This window comes from Poecile atricapillus, chromosome 8 (assembly GCF_030490865.1).
Source record: "Poecile atricapillus isolate bPoeAtr1 chromosome 8, bPoeAtr1.hap1, whole genome shotgun sequence".
NCBI lineage: Eukaryota > Metazoa > Chordata > Aves > Passeriformes > Paridae > Poecile > Poecile atricapillus.
In genome coordinates this window covers 10437416-10453991 of record NC_081256.1, presented here as the reverse complement: position 1 = coordinate 10453991, position 16576 = coordinate 10437416, and the positions used below count along the sequence as shown (strand labels likewise).

The window sequence follows — 16576 nt, the reverse complement described above, 5'->3', positions numbered from 1 at the left end:
CCTTGGGACCAGAGTTGGGGAAGCTGAGGAGGGGATAGCTCTTGTGGACAGCTGCATGTCTGCAAGGTTTGTTTTTTCTCTTTAGCTGCTACAAGTCCCTCAAGAGTCTGAATGGGAATGTGAAATTAGAAGTGTCTGCAGTTTCCTCAGGCTAGAAATAGGAAGAAAAGAGATGAGGAAAAATGAACTTTTACTGAATGGGAGCTCAGTAAACACATTAGGTCTCAGAGAGCATAGTTGGCCTTCTCCTAGAGCATATTAAGGCATCATTCTACATCTAGTACAACTTATTTACTAGCTCATGACCACTGTTAACTTTAATATCCATCTCTCAGCTGACTCTTCAGGGCACTGAGAGAGGTACACCAGGTTATGCACATGTTTTACAAACAGTCTGAATTCTTCAAAGTTCATATGTTTGCTGCACTATAATGGGCTCTTTTTGTATTTCACCTGGAAGTCCTAGCCACAGGCATCTGGGCTGTAAATAAATAGTTTGAGTTATTCAAAAGGGTGGTATGATCAATCTAGAGTATTTGTATGCTACAGTGAAACCAGAAGGGTTTGCTCCATTTGTAACAGTCTTTTTAACAGTGTGACTGAATACAAAAGCATTTGTGCAACTCTTGGTCAGGAATGGTCATGAACATCATGGATGTTTTCCATCACTGAGTTAGTCAGAATGTTTGGTTTCACCCTGTTCAACAAACCCTGGAAACAGTTAACAAATCCTTTCATCCCTCTCAGAAATTGCAGGGAAATGGAACAACTGGTTATTCACTCTCCTTCCAGCTCATGGTGACTGTTCATTTGACAGAATTCACTGGGTGCTGACCCAGGTGGATCACTTTGCACAGCACCCACTGAGACTTTGCTGCTGAATGAGTTCTGATCTTTCAAGTGCCACAACTGTCACAGTATTACTTTTTTAAGCAATCCCTGATGTTGTTTCCAGCACACAATACTTCTGCCACAGCCATAAGCTAACCAAGTATTCTTCTTTAGGAAATTCAACAAGAAACTGATATCCCCGAAAGAGAACTGGTTAGAGCCCTACAGTCCCTTGCATGTGGCAAACCAACACAACGTGTTCTCACAAAAGAGCCCAAATCAAAAGAAATAGAAAATGGTCATATATTTACAGTGAATGATCAGTTCACATCTAAACTACACAGAGTCAAGATTCAGACGGGTAAGTCAGCTTTATATTCTACTCTCTTGCAGTCCCAAATCTGCCTTAAAACTTCAAATTATCTTTTGCAGAATTAATGTCTGTAGAAGTGAAAGGAGAGACTTTTTTTTCTTGATGATTAGTTGCATCAAAATGAAAATCCAAGTGCCAAGAAAAATGTGGAAGTCAGTTAAGCCTTTTACTTTACAAAGTTTGCAATTATCTCTTACAGGAAATACTGAAAGAAAAATAAAGTTCAAATTAAATAATAAAATGAAAAATATACTTCTCATTGATTCAGAAATAGGAAAATTGCCTCATAAGTTGCTGTACTGCAGTGAAATGAGTGATTTTTTAGCCCATGATACAACAGCCATTTTCAAGTACCAGGTAGCTTATAATGGTTTTGGACAATGATTTGGGTTTAATAAATAAGGGAAACTGAGTGTATAATAACCACTTCATTAGCTTATAGAAGTGCTGGTGCTTTTGCCTGTAAGCAGATTTGAGTACTGCTCAAATTTTAACATAGTAGTAATTAAATAACAGTTTGTTATCTTGTCAGTTGCTATCAAAATATGCCAGAAAGTGTTAATATGTTCTTGTGGCTGCTTTTCATTTTTAAAAAAATCAACTTTGAGAATGTCAAAACTCAGGAAAATATAACTTGACGTCTAGATGAAATAAATAGTGAAGCTAACGCACAATGAAACACATTTTCATTTTGCTAACATAATCTACATTCTCTGTTTTCTTTAAGTTGCTGCCAAACAAGGAGAATCTGATCCAGAAAGGAAAGAAACAAGGCAGAAAGTAGATGATGACAGAAAACATGAGATAGAAGCTGCTATAGTTCGGATAATGAAATCTAGAAAGAAGATGCAACACAATGTGCTAGTAGCAGAGGTATGCTTGTACAGAGTTTTGGTTTTGCTATTAGCTCATTAAAGTTACACAGCTCTTACTAAAATGATTCTAAAAGGCTTTTGAGAGATGCTATATTTAACCCATCCTTTCTTTTCTCCGTGTCTATCTGAAGACATACCTGAATCCTTACCCTTCACTTTAGGATGTACACTCATGGGTGTATCTAATTTTCCTTCCTACTTTTAATGCTGTTATGATGTTAAATAGCTTGAAAAGCAAACCAGCAAAACAGTGTGTTTAACATTATTTTTGGCTTTGATCTTGTTACTGCCTGTTAGGTCCAGGCTTGAGAGATTTGAGCTCTTAGCAGAGAGAAACAGCCCTGCTGCTTTTCACTGCTAAGCACACACAGCTCCAGGACATTACACACTTTGCACTCCTGAACTCCCTTAGAGCTGTGAAATTGGGAGCATTAGCAGGCTGTGACCATGCCTCTGTAGAGCTTTGAATCATACCCCAGCATGAGCAAGGCAAGTGGAGGGACTGTCAGAAGTCTGTGGGCTTCTTTTTATTCTTCATAGTTGTCACCATCTCTGTCTTAATACATTTTTCTGGTTGTTGTGTTCCGTTAGGGTACTTCAGGATCTTCCTTGGGCTGTGATCTCATTGTTGGGTTTTATTTTCTTTCAGGTAACTCAGCAGCTGAAGGCCCGATTCTTACCAAGTCCAGTTGTTATTAAAAAACGTATTGAAGGACTTATTGAGAGAGAATATTTGGCACGAACACCTGAGGATCGCAAAGTATACACTTACGTAGCATAAAATGCGTTCAGAAAATTTGATTTATTCTTGGACTATACTCTTCGCATGAACTGGGAAGTTCTTTTAAATCATTAATATTAAGACGACCATCTTCTCTATTAAATTACATGTTCTAGACCATTCAGATCAAGCCTTTTACTCCTTTTGAGAGTTTTTGACATGAATTAATTGAGCTTCAGGCTTTTCAACGTTATCCCTGTAGAGATCATCCTTACAATTCTTCGGGAAAATGTGAATGTGCCGCGTTTGTTTTCAATACTGTATGAAAACAGAGAAATAAAAATGACTTTAGAAAATACAGCTCATTTAAAAAAATAAATTTGTTGGAATTTCATTTCCCCAGATCTTCAGTGTTGATGTAAATGTGTTTCTGTAGTGTTGCTTAGCACTTCGCGCATTGTATAAGTTGGGTTTAAAAGAAACCACAAGTGGTAAGGCAGAATTCCCACTTACCTTGCTCTGCTTCAAATGTTTCTTTAACTAGACATGTTTAATTTAAATACTTGCTAATTTTTTGAAGACCCAAGAAGACAACTTGAGCATGTTTCACTCTTCCAGCTGCACTCACTGTTCCAACATGAATCAGGAACTTCTGGGGGCTCAAAAAAGACCGTATTAATTTTGCCTTTCCCTTCTGTAATTTGAGTTCTTCTAAATTAAACTCTATATTGATTAGGTTTTTTTTCTGGTTTCTTTATAGGAAAAAGGACAAGATTTTAGTGTGTATAAACTGTATAATAATTTTTGCTGTTGTACTCACTGCTGATGGTGGATTGTACAGGGCGATGTTTTTATTTCACTAAATGTAGACAAAATAAATTTAAAATAAATGGATTTAGTGTACACAAACAACTAATTCAAGTGTGTTAGAGTACAGGGTTGACAATCTTTTGGAATTAATACTGTCCCCTGGGGAAATGTACTGGGATTATATTTTGTTAATAAACATCATAGATGGATCTGTAGCCTTAGGGCTTCCCATCATAAATGCATACTTCAGGAGATTAAAGTGAAGCCAGCGTGCACTATTTGTTTTTAAAAATGCATTTTAAACATGCAATAAAAAATTGTTACTGTAATGAAATTTTTAGTTCTTACCCTGGAACTTTTTTTTCTTCTTGACAGTATGCTGCAAAAACAGATTAAAAATAGCAGTTTGGTGGCATCATTCTTCTCACAGTTAGATATTTTTGTGTGCATTGTACTTCCGTTTTTATTAAACCATATTTCTGACATTCCAATGCACACATTCTGTACTTTCCTGGCCATAACTATTTTTGTGCTTTAATTCAAAACAGTATTTTTTGTCTTGGTTTTTTATTACTTTCACCCATAGATCTTGAAAAATATAGTTGGGATAGGCTTTCCAATATGAAGAGCTGGATATGAAACAAAAAGAAAAGCTTGGTTGTAGAGCATCTGCCAGTTCTTGATGGGCTGTGCTAAACAAGTGCTTAGCGCTGGTGCAACGTTCCAGTGTGACTAGAGAGTGTTTTTCACATTGTGCCCACAATTCTACTCCTCTCCAGCCTGTTAAGGTACAAGTCCTGGCTCTTGTTCAGGAGTAGAATATTTCTTCTGAAGAGAGGGACTGGAATTAGGGTAATATTTTAGCTTGACTATTTGGAAGCTTTTTTTATGAAGCTTTAAGTTTACTGCACACCCCCGACACACCTACACACACACACAGAGTAGCTGTTAAATCTACAGGAGGAGGTGGTGTCTGAAGAACTTTCTTGCCCTTGTCCATCAGGAATTCAGCCCCAAAAGAAATGAGCTGGGCCATTGGCCCTGTTGAAAAGGCGTTTGCTGGCTGCTATTAAAACATCTCTGCACAGTGTATGCAGATCTGCAGTAGACATGTGGTCATTGTTTAGCCAGGACAGGGAGCTGAGCTGAGGTTTTGACTGTGTTTAAAGTCATCAGAAACATCTTCCTCAAAATATAAATCACTCTTCCATGTACCATTATGAAGGTTTTCTTTTATGCATAACTGACTCACTATTAGCATCAATGTTGTGCTATTGCATGTTAATGTTTTCCCATGTGCTTTGCAGGGAGAAATGGGTTCCAGTCCTTTTCCCTGTGAAGTTTACAGGGACATGAGTGTTGTGATTTGGGACAGGAGCTGTTTGTCCTGTGCATTGCCTCTATACTTCTGTTATACATCAGCTGAAGTTTCCTACTTCTGGTGGCTTTTGGAAGTGCTAAGGCTAAATGTTGTGTGAATGACTGTATAATTAGGTGTTGAAGAATATGTTTTTAAGAGCTGTGTGGGAAAGAATGTTTGCCAGAAGAACAGCAGGTGGTGATGACTATCTTCAGTAACAAATATTAAGAGCATAGTTTCCATTTTAATAGAATTTTGAAGACACTATTGAGGAAGGGACTTCTGCTGAAGTCAGATTCCAAAAATATGTTGAATTGAATAGTGAGGTAGAGGATTGAAATATGGAGAATGTGAAAGCTCTGGTAAGAGAGAACAAGACATCACTAGTACTGTGCTTAAGGTGAGTCTGAAGTTTAAGGTGATGTTTTTATGTTAGTGGAATTTCATTTACAATCTAGTAGAATTCTGCTAAGCATTATCTAATTTCATTTCTTTCTTAATTTCTACTTAAAGCTTTGTTGTTTTTTTTAATTTCATTAGTAGGATTGTAATTACCAGTGTGAGTGCAATTATTAGTAATTTGATTTCTTTGCATTAATGTGCAGCTAGACGCAGTAACAGGACCTAATAAACATGGAGTTTAAGTCTTTGGAATTTTTTAAATTAAAAGTAGGGTTTGAGTTTTATAGCTGTTTGAAGATGTATAGGCATGTACTTTCCTTGTACAGAAGTTTATTTAAAAGGATTGAAAGTGTGCCTCATTTACCATTATATGAAATGTGATAATCCTATGGATCCCTGGTGCAGTTCTTGCTCTTTTCCATGTTCACTACCTTCACAGCTTTGATTTACTCTTTGTGTCTCCTGGAATTAATCCATACAGTTTCTCCACTGGCTACAGAATAAATGAACTCCAGGATCAAGTCTGTGATGTTAAGCTACTCCTGAATGCAATATCTTTCCTCACCCCTTTTCTAAAGACAAACTTGGCTCTGTTGGCCCTTAAACTTCAAATGCAACAAAATTCATTTTACTTGCCACTGCTCATTGAGAATCAGCCACTGGTGTCAGATGTACATTCCCTCACCCTGTGGAAACAGAAGCCTTGCACTAAATATGCTGGATGACTGAAGTATTTTTATTCACATGTATTGCAAACAAATTGTACCTTGCAAATCAAGAAGTACCTGGTGGGTGGCACTTGCATATATATACATCTGGGGATGGAGCCTGTCATAATGCACAGTTTTGGGGATAAGCCTGCACAGAGAAGTACCAAAAACTGGAACTACTTGTGGCCTCCAGAACCTCTATAGCTCAAAGCCTTTGGCTCTGCTTTGTTCCTTGTGGTGCTTAGAGGTGAGCTGGGCTCAGATCCTGAGCTCCCCCTTCCACAGAGCCCTTTAGAGGGTGTGACAGCCTACAACTGAACTCAGTAGTGTGCACAGCTGGCAACAGGCATCATCTTGTGTGTGTCTGGGACAAAGCTGAATTTCTGTTGGTGCTTTCATTCTGATAGCTTAGACAGTAAATGTAATAACCATTGTGCTCAATCTGAAGTGTGAGCTTAATGGTTCCTCTGTCCTCTGGAATGTGTCATTCGAAAAGACTGTAAGATGCAGAACTTACATATCCAACTGAAATCTGCACAAAGGTGTACAGGGCAGCAGTTCACCAACTCTTCTGTCCTTTGTTGTGCAGGGAAGTGTTTGTAGATTGTGCCCCCAAGCTGCATTTAATGTTCTGAATCTTTCAGCTGTGGTTCGTGTTTGCTTTAAGTCATGGACATGGCTGGACCTCTTGCCCCAGGACAGTGCATGTTGTGCTGGCATTAGTATGTGTCAGCTGTAGAAAAACGTCACCCTTCCTTTTTCCTTTTTCCTTTTTCCTTTTCCTTTTCCTTTTCCTTTTCCTTTTCCTTTTCCTTTTCCTTTTCCTTTTCCTTTTCCTTTTCCTTTTCCTTTTCCTTTTCCTTTTCCTTTTCCTTTTCCTTCTAATGCATGCAGTAGCGTTGAGATGAACACAGAGCTTATGGGTAGGAAAAGAAGTAACACTTGAACATACAGCAGGGCTGTTCTGCTAAACATTCTTTCTCCTGCAGTTTAAAACTTAACTTTTATTCTGGAGCCCCTACTGCTAGTATTTGTTGGCTGCTTGGATCTTGCTTCTTTTGAAATTCTGTTAAAGATGCGGGTAATAATCTGTAGTTTGTCTGTCACAGCATTTGGTATCAACTTAATTATGCAAATCTGCAATTCCAGCATAATGTGGGATACAGGCCAAGACTTTTGTTTAATTAGAAGTTTGGGTGTATTATTCTGTATCTCAGGAAGGCTGTCTTCAGAAAAGGGAGTAATTAGAAGCCTTCACAGTGTGTGGGTCTGAGTTGTTCCTTAAACTGGAGCTTGGCCTCACTGGCGAGGTCACCATCTCCTGGGGACTGGCTCTTATTAGCACTCGGCAGGGTGTAGGCATGCCCAGCACTGCTGCTGGCCTTCCAAGAATTCTGCTTTGAGTTGCCTTCAACAATGCTAAATGTAAGCTGATTAAACAAACACTTCACTGGACCCTGCAAATCTTGGGTTTGTTTAGATCTGCTTGTTTTCGTTTTCTGGAAGATTTTTAATTGAAGTGTAACTTACATAAAAATTGCTGTGTTAAATCTTTCAGAAATGAATCCCTGAAGCTGGGCACTTAAATTCACATCTAGCAGGCTGACTTCCCCTCGTCCCACTGTGACCCGTGGAAATGGATTGACACTGTGCATGTGGGCAGAGGGATCCTGAAAATACCATCTTGGGTCAGTGCTAAATGTTGGCTCTTTGAAGTCAAGACAGAAAAGCGGAGAGAGTTGGGCTTGTTCATCTCAAGAAGGCTGAGAGGAGAGCTGATCAATGTCAATAAGGGACTGAAGGGAGGGTGCCAAGAGAATGGAGCAGGTTCTGCTCTGTGCTGTGAAGCAGCAGGACAAGAGGCAATGGCAGAAACTGATGCCCAGGAGGTTCCACCTGTACCTGAGGAAGAACTTCCCTGTGCAGTGACTGAGCTCTGGATCAGGTTGCCCAGAGAGGGTGTGGAGTCTGCCCTCACTGGAGATATTCCAGAAGTGTCTGGGCACAATCCTGTGCCATGTGCTCTGGGATGGTCCTGCCCGAGCAGGGAGGTCAGACCAGATGCCCCATGGTGGTCTCTTTCCAACCTGAGCCATTCTGTGATCTTTGTTACCAAACACTTGCTTCTGCTGTAACCTCCAGTTGGCTCATTACCTTTAGTGGTCTTGGTTTGGGTGCATGAAGTGTTTTGGATTTTTTTTTTAATATTTTAGACAAAATGAAAACTGAGGAAAAATGGAACATCTGCAAGTGCCTGGCTGAGGATGCATAACCCACATTTGGTGAGAGATGAGTACAAAAACCAGCCAAGGCCATGCAGTGCCTTTCTACAGCATATCTGTTACTACTAGGAAGCTCATCTTTGTGTCTCAGCGCTGCTCTCTCAGCCTTGCCCTCACCCCAAAACCTGTGTCACCTGAGGATAACTTCGCTTTACCCTCGTTACTGCAGTCACCGGGCGCACAGGGAAGATGTGATTTAATCCTGGGTGTCCCTCTGGCAGCCAGAGTCCTGTGGATCCCTGCTGCCCGGGAGCTGTGGCTCAGAGGAACCTCTCTCACCTCCCATTTTACCTGCCATGAGCCTTGGAGCTCTCCCTTGTGCCAGCAGCTCCCGCAGGAGCGGCGTGTCCCAGTGCTGGAGCTGCACGGCTGCTGCAGCCCCACACTGCTCCCCCTGCTCCCTGCAGCTTCTCCTTCCCTCCTCGATGGGCTCACACCCTGGCTCAGTGTGGGGAGCTCTCTCTGTGTCCTGCCTGCTGACAGACCTTTGCTGGATTACTGCTTCCTGATCCTGGCTAAAAAGAAGAAACAAGAATTGTTTGGGAAAGAGGTCTGCTTAAATAAATGCAGTAGGTTAGATGGGGTTTTGCTCTTTTGGTCATTGGGTCTTTAGTTTCCTCCAAAGTGGTGATGAATTGGAGTCACAGGGTTTGAAGCCAGAGACAACCTCTGAAAAGACTTTTGTATTCAAGTAAGGCCTTAATCTTGATTTTTATCTCAGGACTGTGTATGCTGTATGTAATTGTCATCTAGCAGGTTAATTTAGTAGTTTCGTCCTTGTTATAAGCAGAGCTTGAGATTGGTGTAAAACAAAAAAGAAAAAATGTTTTTAATGAAATTAGGAAGCCTGAGTCATGTATTTAATGAGGCCTTCTCCCAAGTTGCTTAGGTAATACATACTCAGTCTCTCTCAAGTTAATTAAATTCTAATAATCCTTGTGAAGTACCTTCCTTACAGATGTTGCTCTGAACTTATTAAATCCTGTGATGCATCATCAATTTTGGTGGTGTCAGCTGGAGCAAAGGGCTCTGACCAGTGCAGAGGACTAGGCACAACTCAAGAATCGATTATGAAAAGGAATTTTTAATTATTGTGCTGTGGCTTTCCACTGTAGAATTTTAGACTAACAGCAGACAGTATTCTCTGAACCTTCACACCATGAAGTGTTTATTAGTTGTTTATGTTTGGACTTTAATTTGTGGAGGGTTTACCAGTGTATGCATTAGTGCTGAATGCAAATGTTCATATTTGTCCTGCTCTTACACAGCTGGGGTGCCCCAGCAGCTTCCTGTACATTCTGCTGTTACCAGTCACTGCCATCTGGGAATGGGGCCCCAATTCTTTTGAGTCCCATATCAGAACTGTTCACCCCTCCTCCCCTCAGCAAAGCGACTTTCCATGTAAGATTGAACTGCTATTTTTCTAATCTCTTGAAGAAATCTTTCTTGGCGCGTTCAGTAGGTCACTATGAAAAATGTGCTTTTCCGTTTGGCAGCCAGACTGCAAAGCTGGGGGAAGGGGAAGCAGAGAGGAAGGCAAGTACCCGTTCCCTTCAGGGACTGGAGTGAAATCAGCCCTTTGCTTTTCTCAGAAGATCCAGCAAAAGCCAGCACTTTGTTCTGGGGGCAGCCATCCCTTTTCCCTGATACCAGCACTGGATGAAGGGTCTCAGCTCAGCAGGCTGCAGGCTGAGGGCCATTGCACCCAGGCTTTATGCCAAGGTTTGGGGGGGCAATAGGTGAGACAAAGGGAGGGCAATAGATGAGAAAAAGAGAGGGCATGAGGATCATACCCTTGTCCAAGGCTGGGGAGCCTGGATTGAGCCTGTCCCCAAGGATATTTAGCTGTCAGAGCAAGTGGAAGAGGCATGGAAGTGTTTGGCTGAGTGGAGGGGCTGCTCTCCTCTGAGGGCAGGCTGATGTTCAGCTCATCTCTCTCCTTGCAGGAGGATTGGTGGGTTCTCCTGCCCCAGAGCTGCTGAAGAGCTGAGAACCAGGCCTAAGACTGTTCTCCAGGCAGCTTCATCACATAGAGTTTCAGAGCTGAGATTGTTTCCTTATCTCACCCCAGCAATCACAGAAGAAGCACACGGCAGAGGGTTCAGAATTTAACCCATTTTGTGGGTAAGGCTCAGGTTTTTGGCTGTTGTAAAAACAAGAGAGATGCTGCACACCTTCAACAGCCTCTGTGGGAGGCACCTGCCCATCTGGAAAACAATTTGGCTCCCCCTGGCCACAGCAGGAGCTGGAAAGGGCCAGGGTTTTGGAATCATTCCCTCCACAACTGCTGTGCAAGAATTCATGTCCCCAGTCCTCTGTCACCTTCACCACACTGCTGCAGCTGCCCATGGGATTTTGTCCAGCAGATTGGAGCAGGGATGGGGCCGAGAGCTACACAAGCCAGCAGTGATGGCACTGCACGAGGAAAGCAGCGCTTGGCCCCCCTTGCTCCCTCTTCACTGCCCTGAGAGGGAGCAGTTTGCAGGTGCAGCAGGGGGGTCCTGCTCCCAGGGAGAAAGGGGAGTGGGGGCAGGCACTGGGGCCATGGGGTCATAGCAGCCCACGGGATCTTCACCCAGGGTGGGAATAGGGGAACCTGCTCATGGGAGCTGCTTCCAGCTACAGACCAAGCCCTGATGAACTTACTTCATTTCAGTGCTTTCCTGTACAGGCAAATTCCCCTATTCTTCACAGGCAGGAAGGCAGATGACTGCCTGCCCCTGCCCTGTAGCAAGGAGTTGATGAATCATTTCCTTTTCCATATTTTAGTGAAATTGTGTTGTTCAGAGCTCATCTAGAGAATGTCAATGTTTTTGAGCGCTTGCACTCTTCTCTTCACTTTCTTCCTGCAACTGTCTGAAGGCTGGATTTTGTTGTCTCCCTCCCCTCAGCAGTTACTTGCTTGAAGAGTTGCAGGTGGGTGCAAAATAAGTTTTTTCCTCATTTTCTAGACAGTCTTTTTTTATTTTTGTTGTACATAGGTGTCACTGTAGCTTTTAAAGCATGCATGTGCATTTCTATCAGTGAGAGGGATTTCTCTAAAGGAAACCAAGGCACCACTGCTTGTACCTTTAACCTTGGAGATTTTACTTCATTGAATATAAAGTTAGGATCACATTAAAAAGAATAGTTCAGAATTTTGATTAACAGTCTTATTATTGTTGGGATTTCTTAGCAGTGAACCACTGCTTTGTGTGCTTGGCTGCTTGAGAGGGAAGCTGGCATGTCAGCAGAGAGAGATGTGCTGCTCTTAATTAGATGGAGTTGGACAGCTCACCAGAGGCCCCAGTTTTGATTTAAATACTGGCTACAGTAGGGGCTGTTCTGTATAGGAAGGGGGTTTGGATTGACCTGTATTGTGTTGCTCCTGGGCTGGCAAACAGGGAGATGAAGGGAGAGTGTGATTTATTGTCCAGACACTGGAAGAGACCTGGAAAGCAGTGTATTTTCAGCATTCCTATTTTAGCTTATGCAGAAAGCTAAGTTAGGTCCCAATATGTAAACCCAAGAAGCAAGAAAAAAAAAAAACCTTGTATTTTGATTAAGGCTGCTGATTACATGGGTACCTCAGGAAAAAAAATACAGGATGAAAAAGAAGCAAAGAGGACACTGGAGATGGGAAGCCTGGTACCCAGCTTTTATGGGCTATGTACAATAACCCAGGACCTGGTTTCCACTTAGGCAGCAAGCTGCCTTTGTTGTAAAGGGTGTAACTATGAGTCGAGATTTTTTCCCAAAGCTCCTCTTTCCTGATTTATATCTGCCCTTATTGTTATCTGTTATGTTCACATGGTTGGGTTTTTTCTTTTGTTATTTTGTTTTCCTTCCTTGTTTTCAAAGAATAGCTTATCTGTGTGCCCCAGAAGGGTGGGACTCACAGAGATCACAGGCTTTTTACAAAGAGCCAAAGCCAGCCTGCCGACTAAGAGAAAATTTGCTGAGGGTTTCAGCCCTGAGTGCCACATGGGCTTTGCAAAAGCAGCGATTGCACGGGAGGGACTCAGCTGGGTCCGGGGCGGCCGCTTCCACTGCCAAGAGACAAGTGAGCATCGCCTCGTCCTGGAAAATCACTGCTGGTGTTCCAGTGCTGTGCATCTCTGCTGTCCTGTGTGGTGAACGACAGGAGCAGGAGGACACAGAGCTGTTTCTGGACACTTGGGTCGCATGTCCTCAGTGATGAGAGCTCCAGAGCTGGGAATGAGCCTGGAGCCGAGCTCCGCTGGGATGTGACCTGGGACCGCTCGCTTAAAGCCTTGTCACTCTGCACCTGCCCCTCTGCACGTTCCCTGTGCTCACCCACGTGTTTTATCAGGTTACTGCAAAGCCTGCAGCAGTCTGAGCTCATTGTGTTCAAGGCTCAGAGTACACCCCTGTGTTCCTGAGACAGAGTTAAGGGAAAGCACTGATTTGTCTCATTTTTTGACACGAGTCTTCGCAATGGATGATGGAGCAGAGTCTCTGATGACCGTGCATCTCCTCACCCATTTGGGACACTCATTTCCTCTGCGGCAAACTCTGGATCGCCTTTTGGAGTGGCTCTGCCTGGACATTCGCCTTTTCCTGGTGTCCGAGAGAATTCCCCCCCTGAAATACTACGAGCGATACCGCAAGAGGAGCTGCAGCTTCCCTGGAATATCCATCCTCCTTTTTCTGCACGAGGACTTGGGAGAAGAACGGATTTTCCAGGTCCAGGAGCAGTTCCAGCGCCCTCCCTGGCGGTACCAGCGGGTCCAGTTTGCTGATGGGCAAAGCCCCCCCTATGCCCCATCCCACCAGGATTTCTATGGCCTGGATGAGCAGCTGCCCGTGTGGGGCGTCAGGCGGGCGCCCCGCGGCCCCGAAATCCTGCGCGTCACCCTCTACTGCAGCTTTGACAACTACGAGGATGCAGTGAGGCTCTACGAGATGATCCTCCAGAAGGAAGCCACTCTGCAGAAGAGCACTTTGTGTGTCTTCGTGCTGCACACCACCCCGCACGTGGCCGTGCAGCTGTGCCTGAAGCAGCTGCCCATCGGGGTGGCCGCCGAGCCCAGGGACTCGTCAGCCTTGCAGTTCAGGGTGCAAGAAATCGGGCAGCTGGTGCCCCTCCTTCCCAACCCCTGTGTTCCCATCAGCAGCACCAGGTGGCAAACACAGGACTATGAAGGAAATACGATTCTGCTCAAGGTATGTCTGCGGTGCTCTCAAGAGGAGGCTTTAGCTACTCTTTTCCAAGGACAGCAGGACTGGTTCAAAATGGAAGTTATGATTTTGTTTCATGTTCATGTTTTCTTTGGAATTTGTGAATGCAGTAATCAGCATCTGCCAGTGCTGTGATGCTGTTGATAAATAAAAGCACTGATCCCTGGAATGTTTTTATACAGTTAAATTAACATCATTGCAGCTTGCCTGAAATGCAGATTATTAATGCTATCTAGGGCACACTAGCTTAACCTCTTCCCTCCTCTGCCTCAAAAAAATGATTGTAGCAACCTAATCTTTTTCTGATAAGTCAATGCTGTATAAATGTTTCTCAAAGCAGATTTTTGACATCCAAAACTAAAAGTTTTGTAAGTGTAATGTTGATACAGCACCACCTGCAATTGTGGTTGTGAGATCACAAGTGGGTTGTGAGATCACAAGTGAGTTGTGGATGTGTCCTAGGAAATCTCAGCCTTTTCTGTTGAAGTGTGCTGTCCAGAGGTTATATGAATACAAATTTAAAAAAAGAAGACAGAGTCTGTGCTGAGATCATATGTAGTGAATATAGATTTATACATGTGAGTAGAATGGCAGTTTGGCTCAGTGTGCTTTCATTCCATTGTAACAACTCTTCCCACTTATGGTTATTTTTTCTTGTAATTTGGATTTTAAATTATTTGCCCTGGCTTTTTCTTTTTCCTTCCAGAAGTCCTCTGTTACAGGTAAAGTTAATTACTTGGTTCAGCCTATTTTTATGCTGCTCTGAACACTAATCTTAGGATAGCCCTTGCTGGGTCATTCAGTGTCAATTCATAAACAATTTATAAACTTGCACCCTCCTGGAGAGATGAAGGCTATGGGTATCTTACCTAGCTTTGAAGCTGATTCTACCTGGAGCAAGGGACTGGGCCAGGTGACCTCCAAAGGTCCCTTCCTGGTTACTCTGTGGCACTTCCTGCTGTAGATACAAGGTCTTTGAGCTGACAGATGTACATTAATTCACTGGCTGGAAATTTGGGTGCTTTTTGTGGTCTGTGACCATGCTGCACTGTGCTCTTTGCAAAGGAAGGTGTAACCCACTTGAACTTGAGGATGTATCTTGTGTCCAAGCTCCAGACAGCAGGCTGACAGCCTAGTGCTTTATTCTGCAACTCTCCGGCCCATATTGTAAATCTTTCTTCTAAACAGCTGCAGTTTAGCCCCCTGCACCGACCTTCTGCCATATTGCAAACTAAATCCAAGGCTCTGCCCATGGACTCCACATGGAGTTGTCATTCCCCCTGAAGCCCCTTGTGGGAACTGGCGGTGGGTCTCCTTTCCAGCTGTTTATCTAGGTTCCTCTGGAATGCATGTGGATTTGTTTGTATCCACAGCCTGGATATTTGGCCCAGACTTCCCCAGGCGTAGTGACTCAGGCTGCAGGTGACCCCAGCACAGCGAGCCTGGGCAAGAATATCATCCTTGGTCAAGCTAGAACTGTGTGATAACTGGCTTCTCTCTAATTTTCTACAGGTTCAAAGCAGCTGCAGGACCCTTGAAAGAAACATCGGGCTTTCCCAGCAGCACAATGTAACAGGCAGTGGAAAAATCCCGCAGGACTGTATGCCAGCCCCTCTCTCTGGAAAACGGGGTAATGCTGGGCGGAGGAGCCAGGAGGTCAGAGCTCTGAAGAGTAAAGCAAACCCTGAGCCCAGTGAAGCCGCTGTCTCTGGGCAAGCCGGCGGTGAGCTCCGGAGGCGCTCGGGCAGTGCCCGCGGTGCGGCTGCAGCCCGGCCGCGCTGGGAGGCGCCTTCTCTGGGCAGGCAGGGGGCTCCTCTCCCGGAGAGCCGCGGGCCCCGGGCCGCAGAGACCGACGTGGACACCGGGCTGGCCGTGGGGAATCCCGGGCGCTGCCCGCGGAGCCGCCTCCCCGGGGCCCTGCGGAGCAGCCCCCGGCAGCCGCCGCGCCCCGGGGCCGGCAGCGACAAAGCGGAGCTCGGAGCTCCGCGGGCCGGCCCCGCACACCCAGCACAGGACGAGGAGGAGGAGGAGGAGGAATTCTTTATATGACTGAAACCGAACGTGCCAGATGGACTCGCCCTTCCCAAAGGACGGCGGAGCGCTTTTGGATGTGCTGTGAGCGCTGCTGCTCGGCGTGTACCTCTGCAGCTGTGGCACCCCGCCAGGGGTCACCGGGGCAGACACTGAATTCCCGTGGAGAGATGCTAAGGAGGGTGCGGGAAAAATAACACTATTTACTGAAAGCTGTTGTTTTGTTTTGTTTTGTCTTAATGCACAATAGGTGAGGGGCATGTTGTGCACTGAATAGGAATTAGCCACATGACTCCTACAGCTGTCCTAAGATGCTAAAAAATAGACAGAGACAGTGACATCTTCAGACGGGTTCTGAAGGTGCAGCTTTCCTGGGCTGCCCAAGCGGCTGGATGCCCCCAAACCGTGGGGACTCACCATCCCTTGCCAGGACATACTGGAACAAGGTCGTGGCGTGGTCACAGCAGTTATGCTGGTTTTCCTTTGTGTTCCTTGTTTCCTCTGTTGCTAGTATTTAAAATCTATCAATGTTGCCAATTTTATGCAATATTTGAAACAAGAATATTCTTTTAAATGTCTCAAGAAAAATATTTCTAGCGAGACCTTTTTCCCAACTCAGCAGAGTACATGCAAAAACCACACACTTGAAGAAAAGTGCCAGTAAAACCTGCTGTTCCCTATTCATGTGACACTTAAAATAAACACAGCAACAGGCCAGGCTTTGCTAAACCAGTGTGCAATTAGCAGGCAATCCTAGCTGGGTTTTAATTAACAGAAGACAAGAGCCTTGGAGGGAATTGCTAAATCCTTGAGAGTAAAAAGGACAGGAGAAATGAAGTCATGATTCAGCATCAACAGATGCTGAAATAACTCCCATTTTGATCAGTATTCTTTCTCAAGTAGGATTAAATAAATCTCAGAGGGAAAGAGATAGGAAGAATATGAGGGAGGAGTGAAATTATTCAAAGAGAAGCCACATCTGATCATACTTACCTTCCAA

General features: G+C 44.1%; 2 protein-coding genes across 3 annotated transcripts in view; both read left to right on the top strand.

The window, feature by feature from the left end:
- CUL3 (cullin 3) overlaps positions 1-3537 on the top strand; it is a 54380-nt gene extending 50843 nt beyond the window's left edge. Inside the window, exons 14-16 of the mRNA XM_058843830.1 lie at positions 1006-1192; positions 1932-2077; positions 2729-3537. Coding sequence (XP_058699813.1) covers positions 1006-1192; positions 1932-2077; positions 2729-2860 — 465 coding nt within the window. The 3' untranslated portion in view covers positions 2861-3537. The remainder of the gene's footprint in view (positions 1-1005; positions 1193-1931; positions 2078-2728) is intronic.
- A 7599-nt stretch (positions 3538-11136) lies between these two features.
- Positions 11137-16234, top strand: FAM124B (family with sequence similarity 124 member B). Of its 2 annotated transcripts, none has more exons than XM_058844382.1 (3): positions 11137-11280; positions 12205-13530; positions 15058-16234. In XM_058844382.1, exons 2-3 carry the CDS (start codon positions 12802-12804, stop codon positions 15592-15594), a joined length of 1266 nt encoding a protein of 421 aa, XP_058700365.1. In that variant the 5' UTR covers positions 11137-11280; positions 12205-12801; the 3' UTR covers positions 15595-16234. The 2 variants fall into 2 exon arrangements, with proteins under 2 accessions (XP_058700365.1, XP_058700366.1); XM_058844383.1 differs by having other exon boundaries at positions 11144-11280; positions 12210-13530.
- The last annotated feature ends 342 nt before the right edge of the window (positions 16235-16576 follow it).

Coding starts and splice junctions, on each gene's coding strand:
- FAM124B (XM_058844382.1), top strand. CDS start 12,802: ATGGATGATGGAGCAGAGTCTCTGATGACCGTGCATCTCCTCACCCAT. Junction 13,531..15,057: donor GAAATACGATTCTGCTCAAG/GTATGTCTGCGG, acceptor AATTTTCTACAG/GTTCAAAGCAGCTGCAGGAC.